At 35.5% G+C, this 25,727-nt stretch overlaps 1 protein-coding gene across 1 annotated transcript in view; it reads right to left on the bottom strand.

Moving 5' to 3' along the window:
• RP1 (RP1 axonemal microtubule associated) overlaps window positions 1-25,727 on the bottom strand; it is a 310,652-nt gene that overhangs the window by 276,803 nt on the left and 8,122 nt on the right. The window contains 1 exon segment of the mRNA XM_036031115.1: window positions 25,203-25,374. Within this exon segment, the coding sequence (XP_035887008.1) occupies window positions 25,203-25,374 (172 nt within the window).

Raw genomic sequence — 25,727 nt, 5'->3', positions numbered from 1 at the left:
ATCATCAAGTCCAATGGAAGTGAACAAAATAGTAAGAAAGGACCTAAAAAATATCCAGCACACAATAAGATGTCATTGGTAAGCCCCAAGCTACCAGAATTACAATAAATGTAAATGGATTGGATTCTCCTATTAAAAGTTAACGTGTCTCAATTGATAAAGTAAAGAAAATACAACAATACAATTCCTATAAGAGACTTAGTGCAGCTTGAAAGATACATGTAGGATCAAAGTAAAGGGATGAAAAAAGGTATTTGTGCAAATGAAAACCAAGAGGGTAGACTCAACTGTGCTTATATAAAACAAAATAAACTTTCAGTCAAAAACAGTCTCAAGGGACAAAGCGGGTCATTACGTGATGATAAAGGAAGGGGTAAATTCACCAAAAAGATATAACAATTGTGAATATATATACAACCAGCTTAAAGAACATAAATATAATAAGCAAATACTAACAGATCTGAAGGGAGAAATAAACAACACCACAAAAATAGTATGGGACTTCAATATCCCACTTTCAACAAAAGATAGATCATCCAGGCAGAAAATCAATAGGGAAACATAAACCTAACAACCCTATACAAAACGTTCTATCCAACAGCAGCAGAATACATATTCCTTTCAGGTGCACAGGGAACAGTCTCCAGAATATTCCTATGTCAGGGCAGTAAACAAGTTTCAATAAATCTAAAAGACTAAAAGCATACAAAGATCTTTTATTTTTTCCAATCATATGAAATAAAACTACAAATCTATAACAGGAGTAAAACTGGAAAATTCACAGATACATGAAAATTAAACAACACATTTATTATGAACCAGTGGATCAAAGATAGAACCAAAAAGTGAATAAAAAATATATTGAGACAAATGGTGATACAACAATAAAACCACAATATATCAAAACTTATGGGATGGAGCAAAAGCAATTCTACAAGGAACGTTTATACTAAATAAAAAAGAAACAACCTTACTTTACACCTCAAGGACAGAAAAAGAAGGAAAAATTAAGCCCAAAAGTAGCATAAGGAATGAGATAAGAAATAGGAGAATAAAAATAAATGATATGAGACTAAAATGACAATAGAAAATATCAAGACAACTAATAGTTTTTTAAAATATATTTTATTGATTATGCTATTACAGTTGTCCCATTCCCCGCCCCCTCCTTTATTCCCCTCCACCCGGTACACCCCTTCCCTCCACATTCCCCCCCTTTAGTTCATGTCCATGGGTCGTACATATAAGTACTTTGGCTTCTACAATTCCTATACTATTTTTAACTCCCCTCTGTCTATTTTCTACCTACCATTTATGTTACTTAGTCTCTGTACCATTTTCTGTTCTCTCCCCTTCCCACTCCCCCACTGATAACCCTCCATGTGACCTCCATTTCTGTGATTCTGTTCCTTTTCTAATTGTTTGCTTTGTTTTTGTTTTTAGGTTCAGTTATTAATAGCTGTGAGTTTGTTGTCATTTTATTCATATATTTTTAAAGATTTTATTTATTTATTTTTAGAGAGTAAAGGGAGGGAGAGAGAGAGAGAAAGAGAGAGAGAGAGAGAAATCAATGTGCAGTTGCTGGGGGCCATGGCCTGCAATGCAGGCATGTGCCCTGACTGGGAATCGAACCTGTGATGCTTTGGTTTGCAGCCCGCGCTCAATCCACTGAGCTACGCCAGCCAGGTATTGTTCATATTTTTTATCTTCTTTTTCTTAGATAAGTCCCTTTAACATTTCATATAATAAAGGCTTGGTGATGATGAACTCCTTTAACTTGACCTTATCTGAGAAGCACTTTATCTGCCCTTCCATTCTAAATGATAGCTTTGCTGGATAAAATAATATCAGAAGTAGGTCCTTGCCTTTCACGACTTTGGATAATTCTTTCCACCCCCTTCATTCCTGCAAGGTTTCTTTTGAGAAATCAGCTGATAGTCTTATGGGTACTCCTTTGTAGGTAACTGTCTCCTTTTCTTTTGCTGCTTTTAAGATTCTCTCCTTCTCTTTTATATGGGGTAATATAATTATAATGTGCCTTGGTGTCCAACTTCTTGGTGTCCAAGGTTCCTCCTTGGGTCCAACTTCCTTGGGACTCTCTGAGCTTCCTGGACTTCCTGAAAGTCTATTTCCTTTGCCAGATTGGGGAAGTTCTCCATTATTTATTCAAATAAGTTTTCAATTTCTTGCTCTTCTTCTTCTCCTCCTGACACCCCTATAATTTGGATATTGGAACATTTAGAGTTATCCTGTAGGTTCCTAAACCTCTCCTCATTTTTTTGGATTCTTCTTTCTTCATTCTGTTCTGATTGAATGTTTTTTTCCTTCTGCTTCAAGCCATTGATTTAGTCCTGGTTTCCTTCCTGTCATTCTTGGTTCCCTGTACATTTTCCTTTATTTCACTTTTCATAGTCTTTATATTTTCCTCTATTTGGTGACCATATTCAACCAATTCTGTGAGAATCCTGATTACCAGTGTTTTGAACTCTGCATCTGATAGGTTGGCCATCTCTTTGTCACTTAGTTGTATTTTTTTCTGGACCTTTGATTTGTTTTTTCATTCAAGGCATTTTTTTTGTCTTGGTGCACCTGTTACATAGTAAGGGGTAGAACCTTAGGTGTTCACCAGGGTGTGGCAACCCATGTCACTGCGTTGTGACGTTATAGTGGAGGAGTCCAAGAGGGAATAGTGCTGCTTTCTCCTCTCTCTGCCAGTTTTTAGTCACTTCCCCCACTACTCACAATCAAATTGAGTCCTTCTGGTGCTGATTCCCAGGTGGGTGGGTTTATGTGCATTCTAGGACTTTGTGGGTCTCTCCAGCGAACTCTCCCATGAGGCTGGGAGTTTCTCCCACTGTCACCTCAACCCCCACAGGTGTTTTCAGTCAGAGATTTTGAGGCTTTATTTTCCAGACCTGAAACCCTGGGTCTGTCTTGCTCTCTAGTTGTTCCTCCCGGTTTATGTGCATATGAATGTGGGACCACCCGGTCTACAAGCTGCTGCCTCACCTGGTCCTCCAGCTGCTTCCTTGCAGTAAGTCCTCTCTACCCAGCTGCCTGCTGGTCTCTGCCCCACCTACCAGCCTGGATAAACATTTCTACCTTAACTCCTTGGTTGCTGGACCTTCATGTAGTTCAATCTTCTGTCAGTTCTGGTTGTTTATTATTTTTAAATTTGTTGCCGTCCTTCTTTCAGTTGTGTGAGGAGGCACAGTGTGTCTACCTACTCCTCCATCTTGGCTGGAAGTCCTGTTAGCTAATAGTTTTTTAAAAGATATAATTAACAAATTTTTAGCTAGACTTACAAACAGAGAGAGAGAGACAGACAGACAGAGAGACAGAGAGGAAAACTCAAATGAATAAAATTATAAATAGAAGATGAGAAATTACAACTGATAGCACAAAAATACAAAGTATCATAAGAAACTACTCTGAGTAATAATATGCCAACAAATTAGACAATGTCTAGAAACTTACTACTAACCAAGTCTGAATCATGAAGAAAGATAAATTCTGAACAGACTAAGAACACATAAGGAGATTGAATCAGTAATCCAAACCTCCCAACAGAGAAAAATCCAGGACTGTATAGTTCCAGGAGCCAGCCCAGCCCTGCTGTCTGACACAGTCACAGAGGGAGCTGCGTGTCCGCATAGAAGACACGGTGGGTGAAACTACCTGGCACTCCTCTGCTTAATCACTGTATTACTACCCATGCTTAGAGTCTATGTGATTTACCATGGAACCAGGACAAATGGCAATTCCACAGAAGAAATACAGTTCTTCAGAAGTAAGCAAGAAAATGACAGCTCATTGGAGAGTGACTCCCCACCAGAGTGTCCTCCTAAGTGGGTTAGGAAGTTCAAAGAATGGGAATGGAAAAGACTCCTAGGATTACTTCCTACAAAAGCCCCTATACCCACCCTTATTACAAAATTCCTTAAAACCAGGGCACCGGGAACTAGAAGTAGATTCAAAAAGCACATTTGGTCAGCACTGTACCAGTATCCATGGTCTGTTCCCCCTCTAACTCCTAGGCCCACTGATCCCCCTTTACCCTATACCGGAATCTATCATAAAGGGACACGATGGGTAAATATAAATGGATATTGGAAAGATTATTATACACTCCCCTTCTATGAGGCACTTAAGTGATCAGGGCCCCCATGGTGTTTATTGTCTAAAAAAGTCAGACATCAAAGATGGAAACAAATAATAAAAATGCATCAACACCAAGGGAGATGGCAGGCAGCCAAATGGACTCAGCAAAACAAAGATTATTACTTGCATAGAAAGACAGGGTTCTGGCACTGAAGTGAGAAGTGAGAGACAGATACTAACCACACTGACCACGAAAGCCTTCTGTGTGGCCTTTGCCAATGAGCTAAAACAATCCTGTACCCATCTACCCATGTACCCATGTGCCCAACTTGCAGCTTTAGAATATATAGATTAACATTAAGTTAAGCTTTTTAAAAAAAGACTTCATTCACCCATCTTTAGAGAGGGAAGGGAGGGAGAAAGAGAGAAACATCAATTTGCAGCTGCTGGGGGCCATGGCCCGCAACCCAGGCATGTGCCCTGACTGGGAATTGAACCTGGGATGCTTTGGTTTACAGCCCGTGCTCAATCCACTGAGCTACACCAGCCAGGGATCTAAGTTAAGCTTTAAGAAATTAAGGTGTTATATAAAGTGGTAAAATGTGTTACTGATTAATTGCAAAGATTAGGAACTAAAAGCTTGCACAATAATATGCAATGAATGGCTACTTCCTATTATGTCTGTGTCATATTTTCTGCAGAACAATGACAAAGCAAATATATCCTAAGAACTGCATTTTGATTGCCTTCACATATGCCACATGTACACACCCAACTATATAAAAATAAAGAACTCAAGAGCCCAGCAGAGATGCCTGGCTGTTGAGCTTGAAACTGCACCTCTCGTGTCATTCCTCCGACAATGCCGTCCCTCCATTGGGAATCCCTGGACCTGCTGGAGATGGACTCCAGCAGTATGGTTTCATTAATCTACCAAACATTTAAAGAATTAATGTCAATCCTTCTCACTTTCTTCCAGAAAACTTGAAGAGGAGAAAAAACTCCCAGACTCATTTTACTAGGTCAGCATTACCCTGTACCAAAGACAGTTTAAGACACAATAAGAAAACTATAGGCCAATTATCTCTGATGAATACAGACACAAAAATTCTCAACAAAATCCTAGCACACCACATTCAAAACAGATTTAAAAGATCACATACCATGATCAAATTGGATTTATCCCTGAGATATAAGAATGTTTCAATATATATAAATCAATAAATTTGATACACCATGTTAATGTAATGTAAGACAAAAGTAATATGATCATCTCCATAGATGCAGAAAAAAGCACTAGATAAAATTCAACATTCTTTTATGATAAAAACTCTCCAAGTGGATATACAGAAAGCATAATCTCAACATAATGAAGGCTTTATATGATAAACCCACAGCTAAGATTCTACTTGATGGGTAAATGGTTGATAGTTTTCCCTGTAAGATCAGAGACAAGACAGGGGAGCTCAAAATCACCACCCCTATTCAACATATTATTTGAAGTCCCAGCCTGAGTAATTAGACACAAAAAAGGCACACAAATCAGAAAGGAAGAAACAAAATTGTCCCTTTTTTCATATGATATGATTATACATATAGAAAATTCTAAAGTCTCACAAAAAATTGTTAGAACTAGTAAAGAAATTCAGTAAAACTGAAGGATACAGAATCAACATATAAAAATCAGTTGAGTTTCTATACTCTAACAGTTAACTATCTGAAAAAAATAAAGAATACAATTCCATTTACAGCAGCATCAGAAACTATAAAATATTTAGGAATAAATTTTAAAAATGAAAGATCTATATAGCAAAAACTACTGATAAAATTCAAGAAAACACAAAAAAATGAAAAGATATCCCATGTTCATGGATCAGAAGAGTTAATATTATTAAAATATCTCTGGAACCCACTGATTTTTCAGCTGAAACTTTGCAGGCCAAAGGAATTGGCACAAAATATTCAAAGCGATGAAAAGTGAAGACATAAAACTAAAATTACTCAGGAAAGCTACAGATAAAGAGTTTCCCAGACAAGAAAAAGCTGAAGGAGGTCATCACCACCAAACTGGTATTACATGAAATGTTAAAGGTTCTTCTTAAGAAGAAGAAAAAGAAAAAAATCTAAATTATGAATAATAAAATGGCAATAAATACATATTTATCAACAATTACTTTAAATGCAAATGGGTTAAATGCTTCAAGCAAAAGACATACACTGGCTGAATGGACAACAAAACAAGATCCTTAAATATGCTGACTCACTTCAGATCAAAAGACACACATGGACACAGACAATAGTGTAGTGAAGGCCAAGGTGGGTGGGCGCTAGGTAGAACTGAGCAAAGGGGGATAGATAGGGGATATCTGTAATAGTGTCAACAAGTTTTTAAAAAGACACACCCAGTAAAAGGATGGAAAATATTTCATAAATGTAAACAAACAAACAAAATGTCTGTTTGGGTAACAATAATTACACCACACAAAATAGACTTTAAAACAAAGGCTATAACAAGAGACAAGGAAGGACCCAACAATTCTACTTCTGGGTATTTACCTGGAGAAACTCAAAACACTAAATCAAAAAGACATTTGCATCCATATGTTCACTGAACCATTATTTTCAATAGCCAAGATATGGAAACAATCTAAGTGTTGATCAATAGATGAATGGATAAAAAAGAAATTGTAATATGTACAATAAAATATGACTTAGCCATAAAAAAAATGAAATCTTGCCATCTGCAGCAACATGGGTTACCTAAAGGGTACCCTGTTGAGTGAAGTAGGTCAGCAAAAAACAAAAAGCATATGATTTCACTTATATATCAAATCTCAAAAATAAAATAAATGAACAAGCAGACCAGAAACAGAGTCACAGGTACAGAGAACATTTTAAGGGTTGCCAGATAGAAGGTAAGTTGGGAGAATGGGTGACAATGGTGAAGGGATTAAGTATGAATTTGTTACAGATTAGTCATGGGGATGTAAAGTACAGCATAAGGAATATAGTCAATAATACTATAATAACTATGTATGATATCAGATAGGTACTAGATTTATGGGGCTAATCACTTAGTAAATTATATAAATGTCAAATCACTAGGTTGTACACCTGAAACTAATAATACTATACATCAACTATAATTGACAAATAAAAATAATTCTTAAAATGGGAAAAATGTCCCTGTTACAAAAAGTAATCTATAGATTGAAGCAATTCTTATCAGAATTCTGATGGAATTTTTCACAGAAATAGAAGAGATGATCCTAAAATTCATATGGAAACACTAAAGACCCCGAATAGCCCAAGTGATCTTGAGAAACAACAAAGTTGAAGGTGTCATACTTCCTTATTCTATTATGTGTGTGTGTATGTCTGTATAATAAATATATTTGTGTATATATACATACACACACGCAAACATATATACATACTATATTACAAAGCTATAGTAATGAAAAGAATGTGGTCCCCTGGTTGGAGTGGCTTAGTGGATTGAACTCTGGCCTGTGAACCCAAAGGTTTCTGGTTTGATTCCCAGTCAGGGCACATGCCTGGGTTGGGAGCCATGTCCCTAGTTGGGGACACTTGAGAGTCAATTGATCAATGTTTTTTTATTTCTCCCTCTCTTCCCCTCTCTCTAAAAAAAATCTTAAAAAAAAAGACTATGGTACTGACATGAAAATATACACATATACCAATGAAACAGAATCAAGAGCCAAAATCAACCCAAATATTTATGGTCAACTAATATTTGATAAAGGAGTCAAAATACTCAATGGACATAGGATAGTCTCTTTAATACATGGTGCTGAGAAACTGGATATCAAAATGCAAAAAAAAAAAACCCCCAAGAAATTGGACCCTTATACCATTCAAAAAAACTAACTTGAAATGCATTAAGGACTTAAATATAAGATGTAAAACATAAAATTACACAAAGAAAACATGGTTTTCACGTGGTCTAGGAAATGATTTTTTTAAATATATAATACCAAAATCTCAAACAACAAAAGCAAAAATCAATATCATACTAAACACATTTGCAAAAAAATTTTAGTAAGTTTAAAAATCAACAAAATAAAAAGGCAACCTACAGAATAGGAAAAATATTTGTAAACTGTATGTCTGATAAGGGGTTTACTTCCAAAATACATAAAGAACTTGTACAACTTAGTAGCAAATACAAGCAAACAACCCATGTTTGAAAATGGTCAGAAGCACATGAACATTTTTTTCCAAAAATGACATACAAATGGCCAAGAAGTGCATGAAAATGTGTTTAACATCACTAGTGATTATGGAAATACAAAAGAAAAAGAAAAAACTCATGGACAACAGTGTGGTGGTTGCAGGAGTGGAGGGTGGTGGGTAAAGGTGGAACAGGGTGTGGGGAAAATACATGCTAATGGAAAAAATACACTAAAAATGAGACTATAAAAACAAAAAGTACAATGAGATATCACCTCACACCTGTTAGAATGTCTTATTATCAAAAAGACAGGAGATATGAAATGCTGGCGAGGATGTGGAGAAAATGAAGCCTGGTGCACTATTGGTAGAAATGTAAGTTGGTAGTGCCACTATGAAGTTCCTCAAAAAATTAAAAATAGAGCTACATCATATGTGCAGCAATCCCATTTTTTATTTTTTAAGATTTTATTTGTTTATTTTTAGAAAGGGAGGAAAAAAAGGAGGAAGAGAGGGAGAGAAACATCAATGTGTGGTTGCCTCTCATGTGCCCCCTACTGGGGGCCTGGCCTGCAGCCCAGGCATGTGCCCTGACTAGAAATCAAATCAGTGACCCTTTGGTTCACAGGCCCATACTCAGTCCACTGAGCTAAACCAGCCAAGGTACAATCCCATTTCCGAGTATGTACACAAAGGAGATGAAGGCATTGTCTCAGAGATATCTGCACTCCCATGTTGCTCATTCCAGCATTGATCACAATATCTAAAACATGAAACAACCCAAGCGTTCATCAATAAATAAAGAAAAATGTGATATATACATATTTATATTTATATATATATGAATTCAGAATATATATGGAATTTATATTGAATGTATTATGAGATACTAATCAGCCACAAAAAGGAAATCCTACCATTTGTGACAACCTGGATAAACCTTGAGAACATTATGCTAAGTGAGATAAGGCAGACAGATAAAGATAGAAGATCTCACTTATAGGTGGAATCTAAAACTTCCTAACTTATAAAGACAGAGTGTATAGTAGTGGTTACCAGGGGTTGAGGGGTGGTGTTGTGGGGGAAATGCTGGTCAAAGGATAAATCTTTCAGTTATAAAATAAATAAGTTTTGAAATCTTCTGTACAGCATATTCACTATAGTTAATACTACATTGTATACTTGAAAGTAGTTATTAAAGTACGTTGTTATGTTCTAACCATAAAAACAAAACAGTAATTGTATGAGGTGAAAGATGGGTAATTAACCACTGCAGCAAACATTTCTAGTATATACTGTATTAAATGACCACCTGTACACCTTATTTACACAATGTTTTATGCCATTTATATCTCAATAAAGCTAGGGAGAAAAAATAGTCTACAACAGGTAACATCTATTCTCAAGAGAGGACATAAATGATGTTTATATTCTATCAACTTTTGTTGTTGGTATTATGGTAATCTCTGTATATCAATTAGAATGTAAAAATTGATAAAGTATTGGAAATACGTATGCACAGAAAAGGTTGATGTGCATTCCCTTTAGGAAGAATTCTAATTGTTAAAAAGCCATCACTATATATTGCATTTAAGATATATGCTGGGTATTGTTTACTGCTTAGTTCCAGAACTACAGAATGAACAGATCTGCTTAAAACATTTTTAAAAATATTTTCTTTTATTTTTTAGAGAGATGGGAAGGAGGGAAGAAAGGAGAAGTAGAGAACAGAGATACATTAAGGACCTGAGCTGCAAGCCCAGGCAGTGTCCTGCCTGGGAATCAAACCACAACCTTTCAGTTTGCAGTCTGGCATTCAATTCACTAAGCCACATCAGCCAGCACTGAACAGATCTGCTTTAAAACCATCAAGTATACCAAGAATTTTTCTATTTAGTTTTCAAAAATGTTCCGGTCATAAATTGGTTGTAACTTGGGAATATTTTTCTTAAAATTTATCATGTACATCATTGGAAAAATAAGGTATTTGTATGGAAAAATTATAAAACACCTTGAAATGGACCAACAAAATTAGTGAAATGCCTTATCAAGTTGGGTGCAGTGATTATCTGTTTTTTATTATCTTAGCTTACAATCCTGTAAAATTTAAAAATAAAATAATGTAAATTATTCTTGTTCATAGAAATATAAATTTGTTGTGTCCAATGGAATGCAATTAATTATTGTCCTGGACAAACCCATATTCATTTGCAGGCATTTTGTTTTCTACTTTTGTGTGATACCTTAAATTCTCCTTGGATGCCACTGTAATATTTACTGGTTCCCTAGTTAATTAATGAGTAAATAAAATATGTGGCACTATTGTCATATTACCATGTTTTGCTGTGTGTCATCACACCCAGTGTTTTTGGCCCAAAGTTTCAGGAAAAATCTTTTGTTTTACTTTCATTAATTCAATTATTATTATTTATATTAGAAACAAAACCAATTATATATTCCAGGGTATTATTTTGCATATGGATATTGTTATTGCTTTCTACAGTTACACTTTTAACACATAAGTGAGTCACACTTGTAACACATAGAGTTACACTTTAATGTATAATAACAGATAACATTATTGCTTTCTAGAGTCAAACTTTTAATAAAAGAATTAAAAACATTTATATAGATATGGAATTAGTGCTACCTGTGTAATAATGTGCATCCTTATATTTCCCTCAAAAATTTGGGCAAAAAAAGGGCACATTATACAGAGTAAAATATGCATATCCTGTATTTTAATCCTACTCTGGATTAAAACAATTTTGATTTACTAGGCTACCCTTGGCAGTTACAAAAATTCCATTTAGCCTCAATAAATAAGGAATAAAAAGGTTTTTTATGTTTTCAAAGGTAAGATCTGTATACAGCATGTAAATAAAACTCGTGGCTATCTGTCAGGATGAAATACAGGAGATATTGCAGGTTCAGGTTCAGAACTACCACAATACAATGATTATAATAAAGAGAGTCACAAAATGTTTTTGGGCTTTCCAGTGTATATAACATTTATGTTTGTACTATACTTTAGTCTATGAAGTGTGTAGAAGTATTATGTCTTTAAAAAGAAAACAATGTACTTACCTTAATCGGAAAATACCTTATTGCTAAAAAAGGCTAACCCTTTATCTGAGCTTGTTGGAAAAATGGCACTGATAGACAAAAACCTTCAACTGGTATAAAATGTACCCTTGAGGCATTAAATAAAGTGAGGTATGTCTGTAGAGATGGAACTAAATGTGTTTCTTTCTTGGCTCCCATAAGTCTCAGTATCCTTGAACTGTATTACAGATACTATTACCTATCTAAGAGACTTATTGTGAGGACTAGGACAGTAATGCATGATATTTTATGAGCATATATATATATATATATATATATATGGCACCTAACATAATTTTGACACCAGGCAGGACTAAAATATTAGCCAGCTTTGACTTTATAAAAAGGGGTCACAGGAATAAATGTTGAAATTATATTTCTTTTATACATGTTAGCACCCATGAGAGCTAAATAATTCTTGACTAGGCAACATCAACTTTTTAAAAAGATATCAAAGACATTAGAACTAATGGCTTATTTATTCTTTTTCTTAACTTACTGATTTGAAAAAGAGGAGAAACATTGATTTTTGTTCCACTTTGTTATGCAAGAGAGCCTAGGGAGGGTCATGTAAACATACCTCTGCATATTGTTGTTAATTCCCAAGGAAATTACCTATAGGAGTGGCTGCAAAAGACCAGCAGTGAAGTTTACCACCACACTGGTGGCTGCCTGCCAACTGGTGAAGTTTTCTGCCAAGTCCCATCTAGCTTGCAACTGAAGGCAGCTGGCCAGTAAAACTACTGCCATGGGTGGGGAGGGAGGCTGGCTGGTCAAGTTTCTGCAACCCCAACTTTCCCAGTACAAGAGTATATAGAGTGCAGGAAACAAAGCAAACAGAGCTTAGGATGAGGGAGGGGGTTGGACATGCTGCTTCTCTGAGATCAAAATGCAAGTTGTTTTTCTGCAGGTGTTTCCATTCCAGGCTCATATCTACAAGCAGTTTCTCCCCTGACCTAGGCATTGGCCAGGCTCCCAAGATCTTACAGTCTGCTGAAAGATGGCCCTCACTACATTCCCACAGGGTTGGAAGGGGAGTTTGAGGTTGGGAAGGGCCCCATGTTCCATATATCATATACAATTATTTATGCATTCATTTGGTTGATGCTTGTATGTGCCCTGACCAGGGGCTGAACCTTCAAACTTGGTGTATCAGGACAATGCTCCAACAAACTGTGTGCTCCTGGCCAGGGCCCACTAATGACTTAAAAAAAAATAGCTACAATATATTCAGCATTTTGTGGCAAGTTCTGTGCTAAGAGCTTTACAATCATTTGCTCAAGTGACCCCCCCCCTACAGGAATCTTACAAAGGCAGGTTCTCATAAAAACTTTAAAGCGGCGACCTTATTTTACAGATGAAGAAACTAACAAAGTGAGCACTTCAAACATGGAGTTTGGTCAAAACTCAGTTTAACCTTGAAAATGGGACACTTTGCGTTACCATAAGGTTAAGGAGGTAAAATACCTGAAAGGTTCAAGTAAAACTAACCCCTATCCACTGATCCAATGACTCATTAACTTCGGTTCAACTTAAATTAGGTTTATTGGTTGCTCCGACTATTCCCAAACACAGTTTTCCTTGAAATCAACTCTGATGATTCTTAATAGCTGGCATTTTTCTTTGTATTCTTTTTACTTTTGAACTCTAACTCACTGCTATTAACAGCATATTTCTGTGGAAGAAAAGGGGCCACATACTAAACCTGACAAGCTCAGGGGAGGTCTGTGTGGCGGTCTCACAAACTCAGAGACCTAATGCAACCACATAGGATAGTCTCAAATTAAAACTTTCTAACTAAAAGTACTTTATAGAGAGTAGTCCATGTCCTAGGCTGGTATTTTTCCCTAACAAACATCAATCTTTCTTAACTGAGTCTGCCTGTTGTCTCTTTGAATTTATGATAACATACCTTTGGAATGTCAAATCTCCTTTCTCCAGACCCCTCAAAGCACAGGCACTGTGCCAGGGGGAGACCACAAATCCCCTCATTGTTATTGTTATCATGTTAGTTGTTGACTATTAACTATCCTGTACTCACCTGTGTAAAAATATCTGTCAGTTTACTTTTTATCCAATCCCAGAGGTTCTCCACACCCTGCCCCCTGCCCAGTTTGTTTCTCCTGCCTCCCTAATGTATCACCAATGGACTTCTTGTAACCCCCTTTCTTATGCCTTTTCTTTGATTGTAATGTATAAAATAAGGTGGTAAGATTCCATTCTCCAGAAAATTTCTCAGTCCATTGAGATTTTGCTTTCCAACAATTGTCTGTTTGGCTCAAATAAACTCACAGAAATTCTCTATATATTTGAGTGTTTTCTTATATTGACATTTCCTGTAATTCTTAATATCGCTATATGTTCTAGGTTAAATAGTTAGAGATGCCTGCACAAATAGGTCCTCTGGCTTCTCTGAAGCAGAAACAGCCCAGTGACTCTCCTAATGCCTGAGGCACTCCTTCAGTCCTGTCAGACTCCTTCTGAGGGTGCTTGAGCTTCTGGCAATACGTAGCACAGCTGACACCTGGTGGGCAAGAGCAATTATTGCGCCACTTCACTTTAGGAACCAAGACCCTGAAATCAAGTGTACTCCCCTGAACACAATAAATAGGCTAGAATCCCTTTCTCAGGCACTTCATCTTTAAAGTAAAGCCAGGCTGAACATTCTTAAATTTCCTCTAATGTTTTATTTAGCCTTCTAAATTTCAGTACCACAATATTTTTTTAACGCAATCATTGTGAAAATTTTAAAAAAAAGCTTTAGAATGTTTAAAGGAAAAAAAAAATCTCCTACGAACATTTTTAAAGGTGATTAAAATATTGCTTCATAAAATACAAGAAACTAAATCTATCAACATCTTTGCATATTCTTCTACATGTATGATGGATCTAAAATTAACAAGACATAATGAGGAAAAAACATTCAAAAGTACTTCTTGTCCATTCAACACACATTTACTAGGTGCTTACCATGTCCCAAGAAATATGGTAAATCTGGAATATAACCATAAAATGTGGTTGGAATTCAATACATATGAACATTGTTTGTTTTAAACAAAAAAGTACATTATGGTCATCACTCCTAATTTCTTTTTCCCAATATCATCTGGACCACCTAAGGTACCGTATGATGTACTATTACTAAAAGCTATATGCTACCATGTCAAATTTCCTAAAATCTCTTGCTTGTTATAAATGACTTACTCAATCTTCTTGCTACAACTATATATCATGTTCTTTTATATCAAAAATAGTATCCTTGTCTCTCTGCTCTAGGAAGAAAATGCCACATAATTTTGTAAAAATTTTATTCATTCTCCTCATGTGAAAAATAAAGATGTAGTACAATAGCACTGATTTTTAAAAATGAATGACTGGGGTCTAACCTGGAAATGATGATGCCTACTGTGCATCCTTACAAAAGTACTCTGGCTCCCTGCTTCTACATTGTCTCATCTGCAAAAAAGGTGGTAATAAAATCAACACTATATTTATAAGGACATATTACATATGATAAATCTATAATACTACTATAGTAGACACAAAATTAATGTCAACTCTCCTCCCCTATTATTTCTCCAAAATTTTAGTGCTTTCATTTCACCAAAAGTATGCATTTCTTTTTTTTTTTAGAGAATTTTTTAAAAGATTTTATTTATTTATTTTTAGAGAGGGAAGGGAGGGAGAAAGAGAGAGAGAGAGCAAAACATCAATGTGCGGTTGCTGGGGGTCATGGCCTGCAACCCAGGCATGTACCCTGACTGGGAATCGAATCTGCAACACTTTGGTTTGCAGCCCACGCTCAATCCACTGAGCTACACCAGCCAGGGCAAAAGTATGCATTTCTCATCACAGAGGCTTACATAACAACTTTCACATTTCAATTAGAAGAATGTATCACTTAATGTAGAAGTATCATTCTGTGAAGAAGCAGTCTTCACCTGGAGAAATAAATAGCAACTCAGAGTATTTTAAAATTTATTTATTTATTTTAGAAAGAAGAAACATCAATGTGAGAAAAACAGTGGCCTATTGCCTGTCAATCTGTTGCTTCTCGTATGCACCCGAGCTGGGACAGAACCTGCAAGCCAGGCATGCCCCCAACCAAGAATTGAACTGACAACCTTTCACCTAGTGGGATGCCCAGCCAACTGAGCCACAATGGTCAGTGCATAACACATAATTTTTTATGGATTTATGACTCATGCTAATTTGAAACCAATGGTATTCTTTACAAAATTACCTTTTAGTTCCTCAATATCAAATTTGTTATTTTAGCACTTCCACGTGTGGCTCCAAAAAAAAAAAATTGATCATGCTGTAATACTTTGAGTCAGTTCCAGACAAAAGACATGGAGTTCAACATTTTTTAAGACGCATTTCTATACCTTCATATAATAAGGAGGAGGAAGGAATCTTAAAAAGGCTCCCTGGATAAGTCCCAGGCAAAATACCACAGTATTCAAAACAGACAATTGATGGTTTATAGTCTAATTGAATTTATTCTCCTGAGCAACATGTTTTTATTTATATATAATTAATTTTTGTGTTAATGCAGGTTAACATAAAAGGAAATTTATTGGGTTCTCTTCATAGTAGCACTTTTTCAACTATGAAAAATTTCAAGTCACCTTTTTTTCCAGGTTAAATCATTCCATTAAAAACTTCTGTACCACTAAAAACAACATTGGCAAAATAAGAAGGGGACCAACTGTATGGGAAAACATATTTGACAATGATACCTTGGACAAGGGTTTGATGCCCAAAATATATAAAGAACTCACACAACTTCACTCCAGGAAGACAAGCAACCCAATTAAAAAATGGGCAGATACTTCTCCAAGGAGGACATACAGAGGTCACAGAGACATATGAAAGGATGCTCAGCATCACCATCCATCAGAGAGACCCAAATTAAAACCATGATGAGATACTATTTCACACCAGTCAGAATGGCCATGATAAACAAATCAACAAACAGCAAGTGCTGGCAATGAGAAAACAAAGGGAACCCGAGTACTCTGTTGGTGGAAATGCAGACTGGTGAAGTCACTGGGAAAACAGTATGGAATTTCCTTAAAAAAATGAGTAGAACTGCCTTTTGACATGGCAATTGCACTGCTGGGATTATACCCTAAAAATTCTGAAACACCAATTGAAAAGAACCTATGCACGCCTAGGTTCATAGAAGCACAATTTACAATACCCAAGTGCTGGAAGCAACCTAAGTGTCCTTCAGTAAATGAATGGATCAAAAAACTATGGTACATTAATACAGTGGAATACTATGCAGCAGAAAGAAAGAAGGAGCTCCTACCCTTCATGACAGCATGGTTGGGGAGGGGGATAATGGGGTAATGAAGGGGAAAGGTCATCAAGGGACATATAAAAAAAGGACCCATGGACAAAGACAACGGAGTCGGGGAGGACTGAATGTGGAAGGCGGGGGTGGGCAGGTCAGGGGAGAGTAATGGAAGAAAAATGGGAACAACTGTAACTGAACAACAATAAAAAATTTAAAACAATAAATCATTCCAGCTTCTTTAACTTTCTTCACAAAGTATGACTTAAATATTTTTTTCATTTTATGAACTATTTGGGTTTCTTGTCATTTTCCTAATACTTAAAATATTATAATCCCCAGGCAAAGTACTGGAGAGGCAGCTTAGTAGTAGAGTGTATTTTTTTCTAATTGTGAAGAAAAATGGTGAATCCGGTACCATGGAAATGCTATTCTAGGAAAACTAAATCCAACACATTTGGCACAAGAAACTTAAGAGACTGGTGTGGGGATCATATCTTTATCAAATCAGTAAAGTTAATAATTGAAGTGCTGTTGAGGCTGTGTCTCATCTATTCAATCACCAACACATTCAATATACATTTTGCAGTGAGTTGACAAAATAAAAAAAAATAAAGGATACAGAAAAAAGATATAATTTCTGTATTTAGGGCATTTATAGCAACCTAGAAGAAAAGTTATACATTATCAGAAAAAATACACAGAAACTTCCAAAATAATGGAATAGAAAACTGAGTCTATAATTGTTGGAAAATGAGGAACAGAGGAATAATGAAAATCAGATTGGATTATCAAAGGACAAGATTTCTAGGGAACTCGTTTCAAAAACATAGGAAAAGTCTCAGAAGTTATCTAGTCAATATCCATCCCACATGTTTCATCTTATTATAAAGAAAAAAATGAATGATGAAGAAAAGTTGTGATATTGATATTATAAAATCTTCCTGTTCATCACTGCTTGCAAAATCAGTTAAATTTAATTGGTTTTTCTCTTCCCAAATGAAAATATTCTCATCCTCAAAAACATAAAATATTTTTACTACATTTCTGTTGTTGATATTTCAGGATGTCTCAATTTGGCAAACTAGGCAGCCTTGACCTAGCATTTTAAATGAGAAATAATAGTTGATATTTTCTTGTATTACTCAGTTCAGATTTGTCCTTGAGCTCTGAAAGCTGTTGTTTAATAAATTGTTATTCTCATCAACTGCTTGAAACATTTCACTTGTCTGATTGCTGGGGTTTTGAGTATTTGCATTTACATCACCCACTACTAACAAAGATGTGTGCAAGAGATTTGCACAAAACCTTTTCTTTAAATATAATTGAAATTTATTTACATTATCTTCTTTCTCTAAGTCCAAGAAATTGGTTCTTTTTGATTTTTTTCTTTTACCCATCAAGTCAAATGTGCTTTTGAAATAAAGTTGATCGAATATATCACTAATGGCATTATCAGTAAATGCCTTTTGACTACTTGCCTTATTCTTATCTTTGAATGTGTCCATGTTTTTGTTTGATCCTAGTAAATAGGGGTGTATTTTCATCCATAAGTGGAGTTCCAAGGAATTTTCAATATCAGAACCTTTGCAATATGCAAATCCTCGTTCTTCCTCATTTATAGGCTGGATAATAACTGTTAGTATTGGGCAATGTTGACCACAAATAGCATAGAGTTTATCCAAAGAGTCTCCTCCCTGAAGTGCACCATGAACACTATTATTTCCAGGCAATGGTTGATTTTTAATAGTATCATCAGAGACAGGATGGACTTTGTTGGGAGTAGTTGTAAAGACATGAGTGACAGATGTGCATATTCTTTCTGACCTATGATTACCATTATCCTCTGTATAATGATTTGGTATTCTCTCCTTGGGGTAAGTTTTATTCTGAACATTTAACAAATCCTCATGAAAAGGCTCGGAGTCATTACAGTGAGGCATGTTAAAATAATTGCATTTCAGTTCAAGAGGTTGAGTCAGTTCCTCCAATTCTGAGAGGAATAGTTCAGAGGGAGGTGAAAAAAAAAGAAAAACCATATTAGGGCCTGGTGCCAAATTTCCAAAATGTGAATAGAGTACCTCATTACTATTATTATCAAGTAGAGTATCCACTGATGTAGTGTCTGCATTGCCACACCTGTCAGAATTTTCAGGAGATGATACCCTTAGCATATGATTTTCTTTCAGGAGCCATTTGCCCTTGTCAATCAGCACTCCTTCCTCTATGTCCTTGAGGATTCTCTTATGGCCATTTCGTTTGTTACTATGACCTACAATGTATCTCCCATGATAATTGGCACTCATGTTATCAAAGTCACATTTATCTTGCCTTTCCTCCTGAAATTTCTGCCACTTAGATGAAGTACTAGATACCTGTTCAGGTGAGCGAAATAACTGACCTTCAGAATCATAAAGACCTGCTTTTCTAGCACACAGAAATTCCATAGAATTGTAAGGACAAACCTGAGGTCTGTTCAAAGACCCGGGGAAAAAAGATGGTTTAACAATCTCTGCTTTACCATAAAGTTTTTCTATTGTTCTTTTAACAAATCCTTTATTGTATTCTTTCTCTTGAGCAATCTCCTCACCACTGTCATTAGGGCCATCACTGGATATTTTATGTGGCTGATCATTCTTACTGTCATGTCTATAGTCTGAACAATCAGAAGTCATGGGTCTCTTGAAGCAGTTTTTAAAATCAAGAGAGGACTCTGAACAACTTCCAATTTCTATATTTTTCACCTTCATTTTTACTCTCATTTTAGTTTGTCTTTCATTGAGGTCCTTTTTGATATTTTGCTTAGAATCACAGCAAAACAATAAAGATGGTGGTGTTGTCAACCTCCTACTGATTGTCTCACAAATTACACCATTCCTTCCTTCTTTTTCTGTAATGTCCCTTCTAGAGACTTCTATCAATTCCAAATTTTTGCTAGCCTCTAACTCTTTTTGGATCAATTCTTCAGTGGCTCGTCCTCCAACATTTAGCTTTGTATTAGAGCTATCAATGTCTTGCTTTTCTAATTCTTCAAAAGATTCCAATTCTGAAATGTGTCTTTCACTTGATGTTATACTGTTGGTTATTGAGCCTGGTTCTTCAGAAGTCTTTGATTCCTGATCAAAGGATACATATGCATTTTTATCCTGAAATTTCTTTAATGAACAATTTTTAAATTCAATTAGAGCACTATGCTGCTTATCAAATTCTGGTTCAGTTGCATTTAGGAAATAGTCACAGTGGCTTAAATTGCTATTCTGGTGTGACACCAACATATCAAAGCCATGTTCATACCCAGGGTCTGCCAAAGTATTTCGGTCTTTCTGAACATCATTAACTATTTCTAACTCTTCAGTCAATTCCAGATTATCAGTATATGTGATTTTGTTGGAATTTAAAAAGTCATTGGTATTGCAGAATTTGATGGGGATGTAGACCCCATCAACTGGGCAAGCTGTCTCATAAGTACAGTTATCTTCATGTGCCTTATGGGAAGACACAGCATCAGTAAGTGAACAGAAATCTCCTACAAAACAAGCCTGATTTATAGAGGTCTGATCCATGGTATAGCCATCACTGTGGGAAAAAATATTACTGAGATTACAAGTCTCTTTTGGAGGATAAATCTTACTCACAGTGCACATCTCACATGGACAGCAAGTCACCTCTGTAACACAAACTTCAGGAGTACAGCCCTCGCTGCCACTTAAAGAGATTTTCTGTGTTTTCTCATTTTCAATGTACTTAGTAACTCTCTGAACGTTGGGTGTGGAACAATTTGCAGTAAGACCTATTGGAACCACATCTTGTCCTTTTTCAGTGAGTCCAAAGGGATTTGTAGTTGACTCCACTAAACTGGAAACAGCAGCTTTCAAGTCATCAGCTTTCTCTGTGATGGCAATGTGCTTTAGAACCTCCAACAGAGCAAGTAGTTCTGAAGTTCTATTGGTAGTCTCATGATCATTGCCTTGACTGAAGCTATTTATACTTCCCTTTAGGTTTAGCACCAGGAGCCAAGCTAGAAGGACATTAGTGGATGAATTACATATTCGGGGATGGAAAGGAATATCTACAAGTGAACCTGGCATGTGAACAACACCATTCTGAATCTTGTGAATACTGGGAACAAAAGCTTGTAGTTGGCGAAGCAACAGGACTAGTAAGAGGTCTTTTGGAGTGGCCTCTTCAATTGGATCTACTTGGATGGCAGCCTCTACACTTTGCCCTTTTGTGGATAGGTGTATTTCTTGGCAAACAAAGCTTGGTAAACAAGGTCCTGACTTTTCAACAGATACTTCACTTTTAGTATCATGGTCATCAATAGCTGACAGTGACAAAGGACAACATTCATGCAGCGAAAGCAAACAAGCATCATTCCGAGATTCAACCTGGCTCCTGTGGAGATCTTTGGTAAGTTCTTCACTGTTGTTATCTTTGTTGAAAGATTTATCTACCTCTTTACCTAGATTATTCCCTGTCACAGTGGCATTTTTAGTTCTGTGCTTACTACTTTCCATGACAAAATTATTTCCTTTTTCAGGATTTATATGGTAATTATTTCCTGGTAAATCATTGTTACAATTTACCATACTCTTTTCCTTTTTGCATATTGGTGTGGATTGTTTAGGTGGCAAAGCTGAATGTGGATTTATGTTCTGTAACCATCTCTGTGCATAATGTTGAACTGAATGATGGGTAATATCCTCAGGAAAAACAGCTTTTTTCAAAGAAGGTAAGTGACTTGCTCGTGTTGTAACACGTTGTTTACTAAAAATAGTTCCTGATTTTAACTTATTCTCTATTTGTTTTTTCTGGCTTTTTAGAGTTATCTGTGAATTATTAAATTTTGAAACTAAACTCTTTTTTTCCATTCTTCTCAAATGCCATGATGCTATTTCCGCTTGAGTCTGGGGTCCATAAAAAGCACTGGTGTTTTGATCAAGAAAGTTAAACACATGAAATAAATTTTTATTTTCAAAAGTATTTTTACAATATCTGAATTCATCATGGGGAAATGCTTTATCTCCTTGACCAATTTCTTTTTTTACAGGGCCTCCTAAGCTAACTTTGTTTAGTGGTCTGATTTTTCTTTTAGTTAAAAGTCCTTGAACCTTAGAATCTTGAATGGTTTTTAATTTATTTATTTGGAAAATTTTGGAATTCTCAGCACTGAGATTACTTTTGGAACAAAAATAATTTGTTTCAATTACCATATCACTTGCATGGAGATCTTCCTCACAAAGTAGCACTCCTTTAACTGGACTGTGTGAATCCTGAAATATGGTTTTCTGTGCAATTCTACTTTTTGTGTTTATGTTCTTACTCTTATAAGGGATTTGTTTAGTTGTAATCTCTCCATCTTGATGCCTGTAATTTATCATTTGGTGTTGTGACTTTGTCTTCTTTTTTCTGGCAACAGATGATGCAATCTGCTTTTCAATTTCTGGAAATTTTGACAATCTGCACTGAGCAAATTCGTTAATTTGTCTATCAATTCTTCTGATGACAGGAGAAGATCCTGCTGAAACTGGAGTCTCAGAAAGAGTTTTATCAGTTCCAGAATTACTTGAAGAATGAGTTGCATCTGCTGAAATAGGATGGAACCTATCATTGGTGTGACCACAATTTCTTAAGTTCTTGATACCACTTTTGTTGTCTGGTGTTACACTATCAACTATACCTTTTTCTAAAGTTAAGTTTCCTGGTATAGTGCATGACAAGCCATTATTATGGGACATCTCTAACATCTTCTGACTTGTAATTTCTACAACACCAGCACTTACTGCACTTGACTTGGGTTTTCTGCTTTCCTTTTTTCTTTCTAAAGATGGCTCCATCTGCTCATTATTATCTATCCAAACAAATACTGGTTTGTTAGATACTGATGACATTTTACTACAAGAATGTGTAAACATGTGATACTCAGATTTGTTTTCCCCATTTATCCTTTCTTCACCATAGGTAAATTGTCCAATCATGTTCTCTTGAACTTCAGTTTCAGATACTAAGGTCACACTCCCTATCACAGATTTCTTTTGTCTCCCTCTCCTTGGTCCAGGTGTGGGGGGCCTATAAAAATGATCTTCTTGACCCTGAGTTCCCTGAACAGCACTTGTGTCTATAGCAGCATTCTTCCTACTAGAAGAAGTTTCAGCCCCTCGATTTGTCATTTGAGTGTTTGTTCCCTCTGCCAAACTGTGTTCTTGGTTATTGTCCTTCTCCAGGGGTAAGACCTCAGCAGAAAATGAACATGCATCAATCTTTTTACCAGATGACAGATCTGTTCTTCTTGGAAAACTGCTTATCTCACTGTCTTCATCATTATTAGAAAGATCACCTTTCCTGACATTGGTTGTCCATTTCATGGATTCCTCTTCTTTTATCTTGAATCGAACTTTCATCTCAACTGTCACAGTACCATCTTGATTAAAAATAATTGATTTCTCAATATCATCTTCAGAAGGATATGTCAATAAATTCTGAGAATGCTTTTTTTCTAAGGCCAAGTTCTTTTCAGGAGCAAAGGAACAGTTTGCATAGTGATCATTATTGTGCATTTTGTCAGAAGAAGCAGAATAAATCTGGAACCTTGGACTTGAAAGCATATGTGTACTCACTTTCAAGATTTTATCAGTAAAAGATGCCCCACATCAAATATAACATGGAAGATAGAGAAGTTATATATATACATATCCAATAGAAAAGGCAGCAAAGAAGAAAAGAAAAAAATGAAATAATTAGTATAAAAATACCATTATTTTGTAAATTTCATAGTAAAATGACATTAATGTTTTTCACTTCTATGTATTCATTAGTTTTTCTTATTCACTGTAATATCTGGTACATTTCTACAAACTATTCTTCAAAAAAGACTTATAAATCTAATTCAATGAGGAGATTTACAGAATTTTAATTCTGTGTTGAATAAGGCCATTTTTAAAACAAAAGTATAAAGCAAAAATTGTTGAGGATTCTACCAAAAATAGATTTGTGCAGGGTTTAGTTTTGTTGTTGATTTCCTTTACCAGTATTGAAATTCAAGTCTAACCAAATACTGCTCACTTATTCAAACAAAGCATGTAATAATTTACATTGGTATTTATTTTCCTTTTTGTGCATATTTAAAAGAGGCATATATGGCATTATGAAAGCTAAAGCATTTTATAATTTATTTAAAGGTTACATTAATCAAATAATTAAGTTAGCATTCACTTTGTATAATCAGTATGTATAACTTAATATAGGGCACAAAAGAGAGTTAAACATAAGACCCAGATATCTCATTATCTTTATAATGTGTATATCTAAAGATAGTTTTGGTACTCATGCTTCTTACGCTCAATCTAATTCCTATTAGTGATTTGTATAGATTTTCACATTCTTGCCATTGAATAAATACTTTTGCCTTTTCAAAATATAAAACTAGAAATATTTTCTGTTATCTCTCTGTACTTTACCAAAACTGTAAATAAAAATATCTCACTCATAACTTTTTATAGTAAAGTTTAAGGGAGCCCTCAGATTCCCTGAAACCATCAACAATCATACTCAACAATGCATGTAAAACACAAAAGATAAAATCATTTTAGTAAAATGACTAAGGTAACATAATGTTACTAGATGCATAACAAATATTCAGCAGCTAATACATACAAAACAGAAACATTAATAATTGCCTATTTAGTATACCCATAAAATAACTAAATGACAAAAATAAGTAAGAGATTAATTTCACCTACTTTAGTAAGTAGAGGAATCAATACTACTTATTCCACCTCTGAATAAAATTAAAAGTAAAATTTAAGTATAATGGCAATCAATATTCTAGTACAGAGCTAAAATACTTAGCACAATGAATAATGAGATTAGCCATGCCTGCATAGGGTATTTATAGCCTATACCACATTCCTAAGCACCAAAAGACCAACCTCCGCCTCTCCAAAGGAAAATACCACATTATACAGTATTTCCTAAGAAAATGTCAACCTAGATTATTGTCAACCAGCATGAAATTGCTACATGAATCTTTTGTTTAAAAATATAAAAGGAATCTATGGGTCTGTGGTTTTTACTTCAGTAAATGGAACATGTATAAAGTTAGGGATTTTTTAAAATACACTCAACTAACCTACTGAGCTTTGCATGATACTTCTTAAAGAAAACTCAGCAACTATCAGAGCTGTCACATACATATTCCATAAAATTGCTCTCCAAATAAAGAAATGCTGGCATTTGATTTTTTTCATCTATTATATGAAAAGAAAAATCAGTTTAAACAGTAATATCACTGATTAATATGGAAAAATCTAAAAAAATATGAGATAACTTTTATGAATTTTCCCAACCATTAATATAGACAATTTCAGTTTATAATGCTTTTGATACCATCATTTTATCTTCTGTGATGAAGAAAAAATGCTCATTTAAGCATGAATTTGTATTGTTGTTGACCTAAAAAATCTCGAGGTTAAATATAAAGGCTACAGATGAAGTGACTTACTCTTCCTGCTTTCTGACCTAGTATATCCCTTGGCATACACACGATGAGAGATCCCTGGTAATCTACCAGGAAGCAAGTACTTCTGGATGTCATAATTCCCTGGTTTAAATGGCTCCCTTCCTGCTGCCACCACAGCTCCAGAGCTCAGCATCATGGCCTGGAGACTGGGAACCTAGAAGAAACCAAAGGGTTATGGTCCTTACATAAGCAGAATGAAGTTTTGGTTCTTTCCATATGGTAATTTTACAACTGATTTAATCAATTCTCCAACCTCCTGGGCCTTAAAGAGATAATCACCAAGTATTTGTTAGGCACCAATGATATATACAAACAAGAAAATACCCAAGTGTGGGTGGTTGGGGTTAGACCAAAACCTGTATTGAGCCTACATACTAGCTGGAAAGAGACAGGCTGGTTTTCCGTCAAACTAAGAAAATCTTTAAAAGGCCTCCTACCGCTTTTGCCAGGCCCACCAAAGTACCCAGCTGTGGCTAAATGTCTATGAGCCAGAGGACAAAGGGCCTT

This window comes from Phyllostomus discolor, chromosome 7, assembly GCF_004126475.2.
Source record: "Phyllostomus discolor isolate MPI-MPIP mPhyDis1 chromosome 7, mPhyDis1.pri.v3, whole genome shotgun sequence".
Lineage (NCBI taxonomy): Eukaryota > Metazoa > Chordata > Mammalia > Chiroptera > Phyllostomidae > Phyllostomus > Phyllostomus discolor.
This window is presented reverse-complemented; position numbering and strand designations above follow the sequence as displayed.